The sequence below is a fragment of the Arachis hypogaea genome, chromosome 10, assembly GCF_003086295.3.
Source record: "Arachis hypogaea cultivar Tifrunner chromosome 10, arahy.Tifrunner.gnm2.J5K5, whole genome shotgun sequence".
NCBI lineage: Eukaryota > Viridiplantae > Streptophyta > Magnoliopsida > Fabales > Fabaceae > Arachis > Arachis hypogaea.
Genome location: NC_092045.1, coordinates 66,278,628 through 66,292,568, shown reverse-complemented (window position 1 = coordinate 66,292,568; position 13,941 = coordinate 66,278,628). Strand labels below are relative to the sequence as shown.

At 36.5% G+C, this 13,941-nt stretch overlaps 1 protein-coding gene across 1 annotated transcript; it reads left to right on the top strand.

The window, feature by feature from the left end:
- Positions 1 to 6,468: 6,468 nt before the first annotated feature.
- LOC112715644 (O-fucosyltransferase 10) lies at positions 6,469 to 13,106 on the top strand. The gene is made up of 10 exons (XM_025767421.3): positions 6,469 to 7,194; positions 7,884 to 7,968; positions 8,182 to 8,249; positions 8,357 to 8,445; positions 8,912 to 9,109; positions 9,238 to 9,442; positions 9,563 to 9,730; positions 9,937 to 10,104; positions 10,769 to 10,959; positions 12,254 to 13,106. Exons 1-10 carry the CDS (start codon positions 6,793 to 6,795, stop codon positions 12,435 to 12,437), a joined length of 1,758 nt encoding a protein of 585 aa, XP_025623206.1. The 5' UTR covers positions 6,469 to 6,792; the 3' UTR covers positions 12,438 to 13,106.
- The last annotated feature ends 835 nt before the right edge of the window (positions 13,107 to 13,941 follow it).

The following is a 13,941-nucleotide window of genomic DNA, read 5'->3' as shown; positions in this document are numbered from 1 at the left end:
CCACCTAACACTTTTAGTTAAAGTCCCTAAGTTGGACATTTGGCGAGCTCCCTGTCAGGGTGGCTTATGCTTGTACTGATCCAGGAATCTCCACCAATGTTTGCAAATTCAATATCCTCCGGGATCCCAAATCTTATTTCTGTACCCGTCTTCAAGTTGATTATCATGATTCCATCCGGGTGGTTCAGCTTTAGAATTCTCACTGAAGCATCTAAACAATTTCCTAGACTCATTCAATTAAACTCTATACCAACCTTTGCGTTTAAATTTTGAGCTTCCAACCATAATGAACCTTGCAGGACAGATCTTACCACTGACCATCTTCTTCTTACTCTTAATGCCACAAAGAGCTCTAAGTTGACCATCCGTCTCCAGTAGCCCGTATTCAAGTGGAATTAGAAAGCTAAGGGATATGAATTTTACCCACTTGAATGTTGTGAAGGATGATGGCAGCTTAGGGGGAGGTGTTTTTAATGAACGTGCAAGCTCCACTCCCTTGAACATGCAACCATAATGCACCTAGAGTGATGTTTCCAACCACTAACCATATCCCTTTTGCTCTTAAAGCCACAAACAGCTCTAAGTTGACCATCCGTCTCAAGCAAACCATATTCAAGTGGAATCGTAAAAACTTAAGGATGAGAGATTTACCCACTTGAATGAAAGAATGGATGGTGATGGTTTGGGGAGAAGTATTTCCATTAGTCTTGCAAGTTCACTCCCTTGTGTTCTTCCTTGATTACCTCCACCTCTTGACAACTTTCTTCAATTTCTCCTTGCTTGTTAACTTTTTCCAACTCCTCCTCATCATCAAACAAATCAAATATGGGAGGCTGTGTAAAGTCCACTTCAACATCGACTTCACATTCATTGGAAGACTCTTCAACAAGGTCGCCAATGTCACTTGGTGTGGAGTTGTCTTCAATAATTTCAATTTCATGTCCCATGGGAGGGGATTTCATATAGATAGGAATTCATTGATGATTGAATCCATCTCTTGATCAACCTCTTCAAGATCTTCAACCTTGATATATCTTAGAAGTTTTTGAGACTCCCATGATGGTTCCGTATCTCCTAAATCTTCGACCACTTCTTCCTCTTCTTCAACAATCATGGCTTCCTCCAATTGCTCTAATACAAAATCCAACTCCTCATTCTCCACCAGATTTTCCAATATCTTCTTCATGCTATGCTCTTCTTTTGATCCTTCGCATGTGGCCATGGAAGTACTTTGAGTGCATGAGTATTGGGAGGCCAAAGTGTGTACTATCTTGGTCAAGATAATCACAAATTCTAGTGCATTCCTTTGCATATCCTCTTGCCCTTGAAGTAGCATAGTGAGAGAAATATCTATTGGGATTTGGGGTGGATAGGGGGGTTCATTATTTTAGAGAAAGGGTTCATAATAGGAAGGTGGTTCTTCTTGGTAAGGGTATGAAGATTGTGTGTATTGAGGTGGTTCTTAGTGGTAATTGAGTTGGAATGTAGGTGGTTCTATAGGTTTTCGCTCATAATGATCACAAGGATGTGGTTGAGGGGTTGGTGGTATGATGGATATGGATCATAGGAAGGTATTTGGTAAAAAAGAGCTTGTGAATATGGTTGAGGGTTATGTTGAATATGAGGTTCATAGGCACACGGTGGTAGTTGTTGATTGTCACAACGAAATTCACCATAGCCATTGAATTGACATGCATTAGGATGGGAATTATACCTATAAGTAACCGGAGGTTGTTGCCAAGAGGAATGATCAATTCCTTGAGGCTCCTCCCATCTTTGATTGTTCCATCCTTGATGCATGTTGTTATTGATATTCACATTTTCTATAACATAATTTGAACCGAACTCATAGCCAAAAGGGTGAGAATTCATAGTGAATGGACAAAAATGAAAATAAAAACTGACAAGAAACAAGGAAAACTAGATCCTAAAACTAGCAAAACAACCAAAAATCAAGATATATACAATATCAACATATGTACAATAACCAATAGTAAGGCATACAATTGCAATTCCTCGGCAAGTCGGCGACGGCGCCAAAATTTGATGCGAAGAAATTGAGTGCCAGTCTAGAATTTACCAATTAAGTCTGTCGTGAGTATATTCTAAACCAACAAGCAATTCCACACCAAATTTAGAAAATGTGTCACCACAATTCAAAATCAATAACCGGGAGTAGAATCCCGAGTCGTTCTCCCTAGGAGTTGCCCTAAGATGCACATCATTGGTTAGGAGTGCTCTTGGTGTTTTGGAGTTGAGTACAAGAAAAGTAAATGGACATGAATTAAAAGCAATGAGCACGCAACACATGAAATAAGAGAACTAAGAAATTAAGCTAATAAAGATGAATGATAATCAATCAATGTAAAAGCCTTGGCTAGGGGTGAGAATTGGAAGTCCTATCATCATAGTCTCCATCAATTGTGACAATAATTGGTTATTGCTCCACTTAGGCAACCTCTAACTATGAAGGAAAGTCAAGTCGAAATAATCAATTTGAGTCCACAAGTCCTTTTCAAATCCTAATGAAAGACTAGCTTTAGTGGCATGCAAATCAATTAGCAATTTCTAATTATGAATCAAGAAGGGACAGTGACAATTCAAGTATCTCCAATAACTCAACCCCCAAGCCAAGAGTGAAAAGTCTACTCCATAACTATAGTTAACATTTTCTCAAACACTTGGTGAACAAGAATGAAAGACATTTTTAAATTGAGAAGAAAATTTAAATCAAAGTTATCTACTAAAAACAATTAACAACAATAAGGCAATTAACAACAACGAACATTAAATACCTCAATGCATTAATAGAATTCAAAGTACACAAGATCCAAATCTAAGATCTACAATAACTAGAGTAACAAGAACACTAGAACAAAAGTAGGAGAATAAGGTCTACAAATTAAAGCAATGTAAACTTAGATCTAATCAAAGGATCCAAGAGAAATTGAAATTGAGAAAGCCAAAATCTAGAGAGAAGTGAGAGTTTCTCTCTCTAGAAACATAAACTCCAAAACTAGCTAAAAATCTCTAATGTGCGAATCCCCCTTATTCCCTTGGCCCTCTTGGCTCTTTTGCCTCCCAAATTCAGCTCAGATTGGGCCTGGAGCTCCTGTGAAATCGCCAGCCAGGATTTCACTAAAAATGTCACGTGCCGAGCGCCACGCGTGCGCATCCATTGAATTTTGCGATCCACGCGTACGTGCAAGGCACGCGTACGCGTCTATGGCATTTTTGCTCAGCCACACGAATGCGCCAACTAATGCGCACCAGTCCCAACAACCTGCACCCACGCGTGCGCGTAGCTGTCAATGCTCCAAAGCTCCATTTTTCATGTTCCTTTCATTTATGCATTCTTCCTTCCTCTCTTCTAGGCCATTCTTGCCCTATAAACTCTTAAATCACTTAAAAAACATATCACGACATCGAATGGTAATAGAAGAGGATTAAAATATGGCATAATTGAGGATAAAGAAGCATGTTTTCAACCATGAAGCAAAATTAGAAAGGAGACACAATACCATGCATTTTGTATGAATAAGTGTGAAAGAATATTGATAAAATCTCCAAATTCCATACAAGATAAACCCTAAAAATGGAGTTTATCACCTGTCACTCCTCAATTAGATAGCTCAGCACTCTTCTCTTATCTATTTAGATAAGTGTTGTTCATCCTGGTACAATTGTGCCTCTATATTCTTATAAGAGGCACGAATTTCTCGCAGCATCTCTTGCAAACTTAATAATTGTTATGTGAGAGAGTGTAGCTGCTGAGTTACCAATTCACTCTGTTTTGGAGGGTCTCAGTCAGTGTACGCTGCTCTGACCTCTCTGTGCATTGAAGTCTCACTAGATGAGTATAGGTGCTGGTTGATAGCGACTGTCTCATTAAGTTCTTAAGCTTCCTTAATAGTCTTTCTCATTTGGATTGAACCACCTGCCGAATGATCTAAAGACATTTTAGCTGTATCAATAAGTCCGTAATAGAAGATGTCTAGCTTGACCCATTCGGAAAACATTTCCAAAGGACACTTCCGTTGTATCGTTCTGTACCTTCCCCAAGCGTCATAAAGAGACTCACTCTCTTCTTGCTTGAAACCCTGGATGTCCAGTCTTTGCTGGGTTAACTTCTTAAGGGGAAAGTATTGGCTCAGAAATTTATCCACTAGCTTATTCCAGGTGTTCAAACTTGAACTGGGTTGAGTATCCAACCACTTTCTAGCTTGATCCTGTACAGCAAACGGGAAGAGCAGCAGCCGGTAGTACATCCTGGTCCACTCCTTCAGAATGCACAGTGTCAGAAATTCGTAGGACGTCTGCCAGGAATTATGTGGGCTCCTCTTGTGGGAATCCGTGGGACTGGTAGTTTTGCTGCACTAGAGTGATGAGTTATGGATTGAGCTCAAAATTTGCTGCCCTAATAGGGGTTGTACAGATGCTTCTTTCATAGAGTCAGGAATGAGGGCTTTATATGACCCTAGAGTTTTTCTTAGTTGTGTATTCTCAAATGGATTCATATTTAAATTTTCCAATGAGGTACTCCACCGAATTGTGCAATAAATTAAAGTAACAATAATAAGGATGGAAATTTTATTAAAATATAAATATAAGAATTGATCCAAGAAATTCGAAAAATGGAAAACATTGATTGGACACCAAACCTAAAATTTTTGAATTTAAATATAAGAAATTTTTGAAAAAATGAAAAGGAAATTTGTTGGAACCCGTGATGCATTCTCAAGTTGTAGCTCAATACAATCTGGGTCAGGACCCGTAAGAACTCATGTAGAATCGAGATTCATAAGGATGAAGAACGACATTGCATCATGGAATAGAATCACACATCGATTGAAATAGAAAAGTACTTGTATTAATTCATAGGAATCAGTAGAGATCCTAACTTTAACCAGGAGTTTTAGTTGCTCATACTATACAGAGAAATAGCTGAAATATTGAAAAGTGGTAAAAAGATATCCTAAACACCGGTGACCTCCTTTCTATTTATACTAACCTAAACCTAAAGAGACATTAATAGAAATTCGAAAATTACAAAATTGAAATGAACTAAGCTAAATGTGTGTAATCCACCTCTGGGCCTACTTGGTGAGGATTTGAGTAAAGCTTAGTGTCAAACGTGAAGAAGTGGGCGGTAAGATTGCTGCTTCTTTGCTCCCTTTGTGGCGTTGAACGCCAAGTTTGGACATTTAACGCCAGCCTTGGTCCTCTTGGGGCGTTGAACGCCCCATAGGGAGTAGTTTGGGCATTCAACACGCATTTTGGGCTGTCCAATCTGAAGAAAAGCATAGACCATTATATATTGCTGGAAAGCCCTGGAAGTTAGATTTTCAACACCGTTGTGAGCGCATCATTTGGACCTATGTAGCTCCAGAAACGCTCATTTGAATGCATAGAGGTCAGAATCTGACAACATCTGCCCTGCTTTTCTTGCCTTTGAATCAGACTTTGCCAGAACTTCCCCAAATTCACCCAAAATTCACCTAAAATCATAGAAAAACAGAAAAGCTCAAAGTAATATCCAAAGAAGTAAATTTTGTATTAAAACCTTTTAAAACTCAACAAAACAAACTGAAAACACTAAGAAATTGATGTAAAAAAGTGTATAAAATATTCACTCATCACCCTACAAAAAAGAAAGCTCTTCGCAGACTCAGGAATTCGTTGGGGATATAAGTGTGTGAGAGTATTTTCTGATATGAGATTCCAACTTTTGTTTCTTCTAGTCTTCATCTATTTATAAGAGTTTTCGACCAATCAAATTCAAATACAACTTCCACGTGCATTAATCTTTGAGTAATTGTTCCTGCTCCTTGTATGACGTGAGTAACTGCCATCAATTATTTTTACTTATTACTAATCTTCGATAAGATTTATCGATCAATCTTACCTCTCTCTTCAATAAATCCCTTTTCAATGTGTGCTATGTCCTTCGAAAAATACTTATCAAACTTTGATCTCGATGTCTCAAGACTTATATATTTTTTCGACTAACACATATGCTATCAAATAACATTTCACATTAGCAGTCATTGACTAAAATTATTAATATAGTAACAAAAGAACACATATAATTAATTTGTTATATTTAAAAGACCTATTTGATTAATAAAATCTTTTAGAAACACATTTAAAAAATATCGCAATATAAATTATAGATATAATCTTCTCGCTTTGATTTAAAATTTATTAGGTTCTAAATATAGATATCAAATATATAATTATAATACATGTGTATTAAAATTAGTTATTAATATAAAATATATATAAAAATTTAAAATATATATTTAAAATAAATTAAATAATATATATTTATATCCAAATATATGATAATTAATTTTAGTAAAATGATTTTAAGGTGAGTAATATTTTGAATTACATTACAAAACAACCAGCTCCTATTCCTCCGACAATGGCACACTATAGTAGCACTAGTACCAAGTAGCAGCTGTCAATTCCACTAACATACATAGAAGTCCCCCATAACCATTAACCATAGTAGTTCTTACCTCTTAGTTCCTTCTACACACTACAACACTACACACACTATAAATCTATAATACTCTCGCCACTTTAATTTTCCTTCTCTACCAACTGTCCCTTTCATGTTGTCTCTGCTCTCTGCCCCCTCCTCCCTCTACACCATCATTCATCAACACAACAAACAACTTCACCACAAAAACCCTTCTTCTTCTTCTTCTTCTTCTTCATCTCTCTCTAACAAATGCAAAGACCTCCATTCACACTTTTCACGGTACCAGTTTGATCCATGTTAAAATGAAGTCCAAGACGCACTCCCACGGCGGGAATGGACACGACACTGACGGCGCTTCCGCCACTGGAGGCGGCGGAGGAGGAGGCGGGAGTTGTAGCTCTCCGAGCCCACCACCCTCGCCGCGGCGTCACTCCGGCATATCCCACTGCAGGCGTCGGCTCCGGCCGGTGAAATCAATATCGAATCGGAGCTTAGGAACGCTGGCGGCCGGCATCATGACCCGCCGGAGCCTCCGATACTTCTTCCTGCTGCCTCTCCTCTACATTTCTGGCCTCCTCATGTGCGTCGGTCCTTTCTCCGCCTTCATCGGTGGCCCTCCCCTTCCCGGCTCCGTTTACCGGAGTCACGAGGTCTTCCGGCACCTATGGCCGGCGATGGAGTCTGATAATTCTTCCGCCATTGTGGTACGTTTTCTTTTGCAATAAATATTCTCTCTCTCTCTCTCTCTGATCTCGTTGTTGAATTTCTCATTGCGATTACCCAAGAGTATAGAATATGTGTGGGTTTTCTGAGAATTCGCTTTATAGCTAGTTTGAGTTTTTTGTGTTCAAGAAAACGACGTGAGAATTAGTTAATGTCAATTTCAGTTTGGTGTTTGTATTTTACTATTTTAGAATACGACAATGTGTTTGAAAAGGAACTGAAATATTGGCTATGTGATGAAACTAAAGATGACGAAGGGAACTATATTAGGTTTAAGGAGGTTCTTTTCATATTTTATTTTTGGTTCTTTGTTATTATTAAATTTAATCAGCTACGTTGTTTTCTAGGTCAAGTTGCCAAAGTTAATTTGGTAAAGTCATGCATTGAATAATTATGGAATAGGAACCTGTTTCTCTTGTTTAGCATTTTCCTTGGAAGCCAATACCCTGAAATTCTACATGGAATAATTATGGAATTGGAACCTGTTTCTCTTGTTGTAGTAAAGAATATCACGTTTATCTTGGGTGCCACATGATTTTTCTTTCGCTTCTGTATAATTAAATTCATGTTGATGTTGATTATTAACTACGTTTTGATGCTTTTTATAGAAAAGTTCATTCTCTTCCACGTAGGGCACTGATTTTCAATTTTTTCTCTCTTTATTTTGTAGTTGTCTTCTGTGTGGAAGTACAAAAGGAAGTTGAGAGAGCATAAAGCATGTCCAAATTTGAGTGCTTTGCATCATGAGCAATTTGGTATGCACTTTATATTACATGGTATTGGTACCCCATTGAAATGGATTCAATTGTTTTAGGTTATTTGAGCTATTTCCCTTGCCTGCTTAAGTAATTTACTTTGTTAAACAATAGACATTTCTGTTGCTGGACCACATTAAATGCTACTAATGTGAAATTTTCCATAAACATAAGCTAAACTTCAATTTTAACAATGCTTCCCCAAAATTTCAGCATCTCCTGGCCTGAACGGATTTTTAATTGTGGAGGCCAATGGTGGTCTTAACCAGCAACGCTCTGCGGTATGATAATTTTTTTTTTTCTTCTGTTGTGACTTTCAGAAGTTTTCTTTTTTTCAAGACATAAACTATTTTTTCACCCTTGTGCTTCTTAAATTGTTCCTTTGCAGATTTGCAATGCTGTGGCCGTGGCTGGGTTGTTGAATGCAATACTAGTTATTCCGCACTTTGAGTTCCACAATGTGTGGAAAGATCCAAGGCGACCAATTTTCTTCCAATTTTCTTAATATTTTATCTTTAAAACTTGAAGGATAGGTCTTAACCATATTTTCCACGAGAAATTTTCAATGTGTTTGTCAAATTTCATTGCTCCCCAGAACAGCATCACGTTTCCGTTGTTTTTTATGCTACAAACCATGAACCAGTTAGGCAAACACCTAAGATTAGAAGCAGATCCTCCTGCAATCTTATTTGTTGATCCAAATGAATGGGCACCCTTGACTTTTTGGTTTCTCTAGCTTTACTTGACTAAATTTTGTTATCAACTAAGACTGATGGAAAGTAGACCCATTTGGGTTTGTGCTCTTTCCTTATAAAACAGTCCACATAGATAATTAATAATTAAGAATCTAATATATCAGTAAGCATTATGATGCTTCTTCAATTTCTTCATTTCTTTTTTATCCAGTCGCATTCTGCTTAAACTAATACTATTTCTTTTACAGTGAATTTGGGGATATATACAATGAAGATCATTTTATATCCACGCTTGATGGTTATGTGAAGGTCGTTAAAGAACTTCCCGAGGCACTAATGGAGAAGCATAACTACAATATCAGTAATATTACTAACATCAGAGTTCGAGCTTGGGCTCCTGTCAGTTATTACCTGGGAGTTGTTTATCCAATCTTGCAAAGTGAAGGGTAGGCATGGAGCCATTTTTTCTTGTTTCATATTCTTCATTTTAATATGTTCAAAATGGGAAGTTTTGCAAGCTTCAAATCAGCTTTTATCTGGTGAAATTTATGTTTGGCTTGGTAACTTGATATAGGGTTGTCCGAATAGCTCCATTTGCCAACCGTTTGGAAATGAGTGTCCCCCCACATATTCAATATCTAAGATGTCTTACTAATTACAAAGCATTGAGGTTCTCTTCTTCAATATCAATGCTGGCTAAGAAGCTGGTTAACCGAATGATTGAAAAGAGCTCAAGGTCAGATGGAAAATATATTGCTGTGCATCTTCGCTTTGAGGAGGTACTGATGTTCATTCTATCATATTGAGAACTAGAAATTGGCGTCATTTTATGTTTCACTATGAGTAGTATTGGATATAATCAGCTTTATGTAATGATTGACTATCCTCTCAACATGCAGGACATGATAGCATTCTCTTGTTGTATATATGATGGAGGAAAGGCAGAGAAATTGGAAATGGAATCAGCTCGAGAAAAAGGATGGAGGGGGAAGTTTAAAAGGAAAGATCGCATCATTTTACCTAACCTTAATCGTGTCGAAGGAAAATGCCCACTTACTCCTTTAGAGGTACTTATTATTTATTTCGTAGTGCTTCTCAGATCTCAAAATTCGTTTTTACTTTCCTAATTTATTATCTTGCTAGTTCCGTGTGCTAAATATTTACTTCTAAACGAGATACCGTCATTATTTTTTCTCTTATGAGTTTTTGATGGGCAATACTACACAGAAGATTGACTCACTTTAACTGTGCATTGCTTTCCTGAAAAATGTAGGTTGGAATGATGCTCCGTGGCATGGGATTTGACAACAATACGTCAATATATTTGGCTTCTGGGAAAATATATCATGCCGAGAGATATTTGACTCCTTTGAAAACGATGTTTCCCAATCTGTATACAAAGGAATCCCTTGCAACATCAGATGAGCTTGCTCCTTTTATGGTAAAAGATCCCATGCATTCCCAATTATATTAAAAGTTATAACTAGATGATTACAGAACACCAGATTTTGTTTAATGTAACTTACTTTTAGTTCGAAAGAACTTATAATCATAAGTTTCTAAAGCATGTATATATACTACACACGCGCACACCCACAAATGCTTTCATTGAAAATTAATACACTAAAAACACTTGTTAACTTGTTTGTGCAATAGAGCCATCCTATTTGCAGTTGTTCAGCAGCTTCAATTTGTTTTTGCTGTAGGAAGCATTTATATTTTATCCTTACAGCCATAAAATAACTATGTAAGAAGTCATCAAAACTGTACCTTCCAGAATATGAGATATTAATGCATCAAAATAACTATGTAAAGTTTTTTTATTAACTTTTTTCTTTGTCTTTTTGGTTTTCCATTGTGTTTGATAATTGAGTTGTACATAGGAAATAAAACTCCATCTATCTGTATTATACTGCAATTGTAGCACTCCTTTTTTTAGTTCTATTTTTTAAGTATCGAAATCAAGGATATAATTGGCTGTAATTGTGGTATTCTCTTCATTCCTCATCATGCACAATTTTGATTTCATTTTTCACTCGTATACACTTCTGTTGTTTGTATGCTATAAGTAACTCCTTCTACTTAATATCATCATCCTTCTTTAGGGCTATTCCTCTCAGCTGGCTGCACTTGACTACACAGTTTGCTTGTTTAGTGAGGTTTTTGTCACAACTCAAGGCGGTAATTTCCCTCATTTTCTGATGGGCCATAGAAGATTCATCTATGATGGGCATTCCAAGACCATTAACCCCGACAAGCGCAAGCTTGTTCTTCTTTTGGATGATGTGGATATTAGGTATGTTTCTGTGATCGTGTCCCTCTACCCTTCTCATTTATATTCATTCTGCACTCTACCTAAAATATTTGAAACCATTTTGAGAATATTTAAGAATTTGTTCCCTGTTGTATTTACGTTCTCTGATAGGTAAGTAATATATATATAACTGTCACATTAGCGTCAAGTGTCAGCTTACTAGTAGTGCCTGGCCACGAATATATTTCATAAAGGGTAAAATATATTTTTTGTCCCTAAAGTTTGTCTAAAAGTTTTAAAAATACCCGTAAGTTTTATTTTGTTTCAATTTTGTACCAGAAGTTTTGATTTGCATCAAATGTATCTTTGAAAGCTAATTTTTCAAGAAATTTATGACCAATTCAGCAACAACACAATGACAACCTTCAACACAAACAACCAGCTCCTAGTTGTCAAGTGTTATTGTTAAATTAGTTTTAAACTTCTTGAAAATTTAGCTATCAAGGATACATTTGATGCAATCGAAAAATTCTAGGACAAAATTGGAACAACATAAAACTTGGGTGTTTTTGAAATTTTTAGCAAACTTCAAGGACAAAAAGTATACTTGTCCTGTTCATAAAATACATCCTGTTCTGTGAGATATATTTATGGCCAGGGCAATACTAGTAAGTTGACACTTGAGACTAATGTGACAGAGCTATAACTGTATACGATGATCAAAACCCTTTTTTTCCGCCCTTTTCTGGTAGAAATGAAAAATGTGTGATAAAGTCATTTGTTATGGAAAGGGGATGCAGAGTTTGGAGATGTTATTGGTGTGTTACTGCGGTTTAACTTCAGGCCTACAAGCTTTTGTCGTGTGGTTCAATATAATCATATATGCACCTTTTGAATCCAGTTCAGTTTTTCACCATACATGGAATATAAGTTACTACTGAGCACAAGGATATCAGATTAAGAAATTACTGACTGAAACAATATTTGAAGTATTTAGCCTATATTAACATTCTGTCACTTTAGATTATATGCTGACGGCTCATATTAGGTGTAAAATAATTAATAACCATAAAAGACGAATGACGATATTAAAACATTCTTTTACTAATCAAAAGACTTGTATTGTTGATCAATTTTAGATAAAAAATGACTTGTATTGTTGGGTGGAGGGAGTATCTTATGGTAATGATTTTTGTTTGGCTTGAATGATACTGCTAAGAGGTTCGTGAATTGTGACTGTAGCTATTAGCTATTCCTGTTTGCATCTTATGTATGGGGTTGGTGCTTCAATTTCAAAGAGACGAACTAATAGGAAATATCTGAATTGGTGATGCAGTTGGAGAACTTTAAAGGAAGAGATGGAAGATATGCTCAGCGAGAGTGATCGTAAAGGAATCATGGTACCCAGAGTTAGAAAAATTAACAGAAAAACTTCAATCTACATGTACCCCCTACCAGAATGTAGGTGCCTACAGCAGTCTATGGCTGATCAAATCGATCAGATCAGACATTCCGAATAATCACACAGCTGAAGAATGCCTCAAATGGGTGACAATCTTCATTTCATTTAGCATCTGTACCAGGTCATCAGATTTAATGGTATTGTGTGGTACTTTGGTTTGGTGCTAGAAAAGGGGTGAAGCTTGTTAAGAATGAGTTTTATGGGGAAATTTTTTACATATCAAACTCGTCCATAAAATTTCTACCACATTTTTGTATGTCCCCGCAACCAAGCATACCCTTGAGTATTAGATCCAATTCCATGGCTTTGGTGTTTCAACTTCAAGTTTTAAGGTTTCTTTGAAGTTGTTTCTTCTTGTCTGGCAAGATATGATAGCTTGATAGATCTCCAATTTTGTGTCATTAGTTGGTGCCACTGCATGAAGATTCCGTGTGCATGTTGCGTGTTTTACATGGTGGTGGCGTTTTCTAGCCTCCAATGTAAAAGGTGGGGCGTATTCTGGGAAAGGATATATATACATAACCGGACTAGAAGAGTCAACTGTCAAGTGTAGAGTTGTATTTTTATCTTCTTATAGATCAATGTTGCTTGAACCGACATTACCCTTCTAAAATGACACGATATTTCTATATATAGAATTGAGAAATACCTAAAATTATGCTTTAGTGAAAAAATAATTTGCCCCTTCTAATAAAGGCCGTGCTTGTTAAGGCAATGTTTCTATTTATTTTTAGTATTAAGATAATATACAATTGTTTAAACCACTGAAATATAATGCACGTTTTTATCAACCCTATTTTTAATTGTTAGCCAAGATAGTGCTTTCTATAGTTATATTTATCTATAACCTCTCTATTAACAAAACTTTAAACCCCTGCTATATTATTTTATTATTATGTTTTAGTCATTTCACCTGATTTTATTAGCGGTCAATGACAACAAATTTTAAAAAAGAGAACCAAATTAACTAAATTTTAGTACTGGGGAGATTAATGTTAACATTTTGTGTTGGGATATAAATTGCCGTGTCTGCGTGACACATTTCAGACACGATACTCATCGATATTTGTCTGATATGCGTGTCTGCTGTGTCTAAATCATGTCTCAGTAAAGAATAAATTTTTTTTTATCGGACACGTCTGTACATACCTAAATATCATTACGTGTCAGCGTGTCCAGTCTTATTCTGAGATATAGTGCTCGGCCACTCTTATAACTGAAAGTATGTGAGTGAGACTTCTATCATAGCCCTCACACCTTAGCGTAGCAGGGCGAACCCCATGTTCTACTACACCTACAACTCAGCATAAGCGAGACAAAACACTGGCTTTATACCTACATCACATCAATATTATTCAAAAACAGATTCAAGTAAGTTCATCATTTATTACCGAGTCCCAGACTCGTCTCAAACATCATCAGTCTGTAATTCCACAACTCATCACATTAATCATTATTACAGTACTCAACTATTTCACTAAACTAATCCATCCTCGGTCCCCAAGAAACCTAAGTCACCATCTTCTAAATTCAAACAGAAATTCACTAAATTAAGTCACTAA

Excerpts from the sequence above, each read along its gene's own strand:
- LOC112715644 (XM_025767421.3), top strand. The coding sequence starts at position 6,793 with ATGAAGTCCAAGACGCACTCCCACGGCGGGAATGGACACGACACTGAC. Across the intron at positions 7,969-8,181 it reads TTTGCATCATGAGCAATTTG|CATCTCCTGGCCTGAACGGA; the intron begins GTATGCACTTTA and ends CCAAAATTTCAG. Across the intron at positions 9,443-9,562 it reads TGCATCTTCGCTTTGAGGAG|GACATGATAGCATTCTCTTG; the intron begins GTACTGATGTTC and ends CTCAACATGCAG.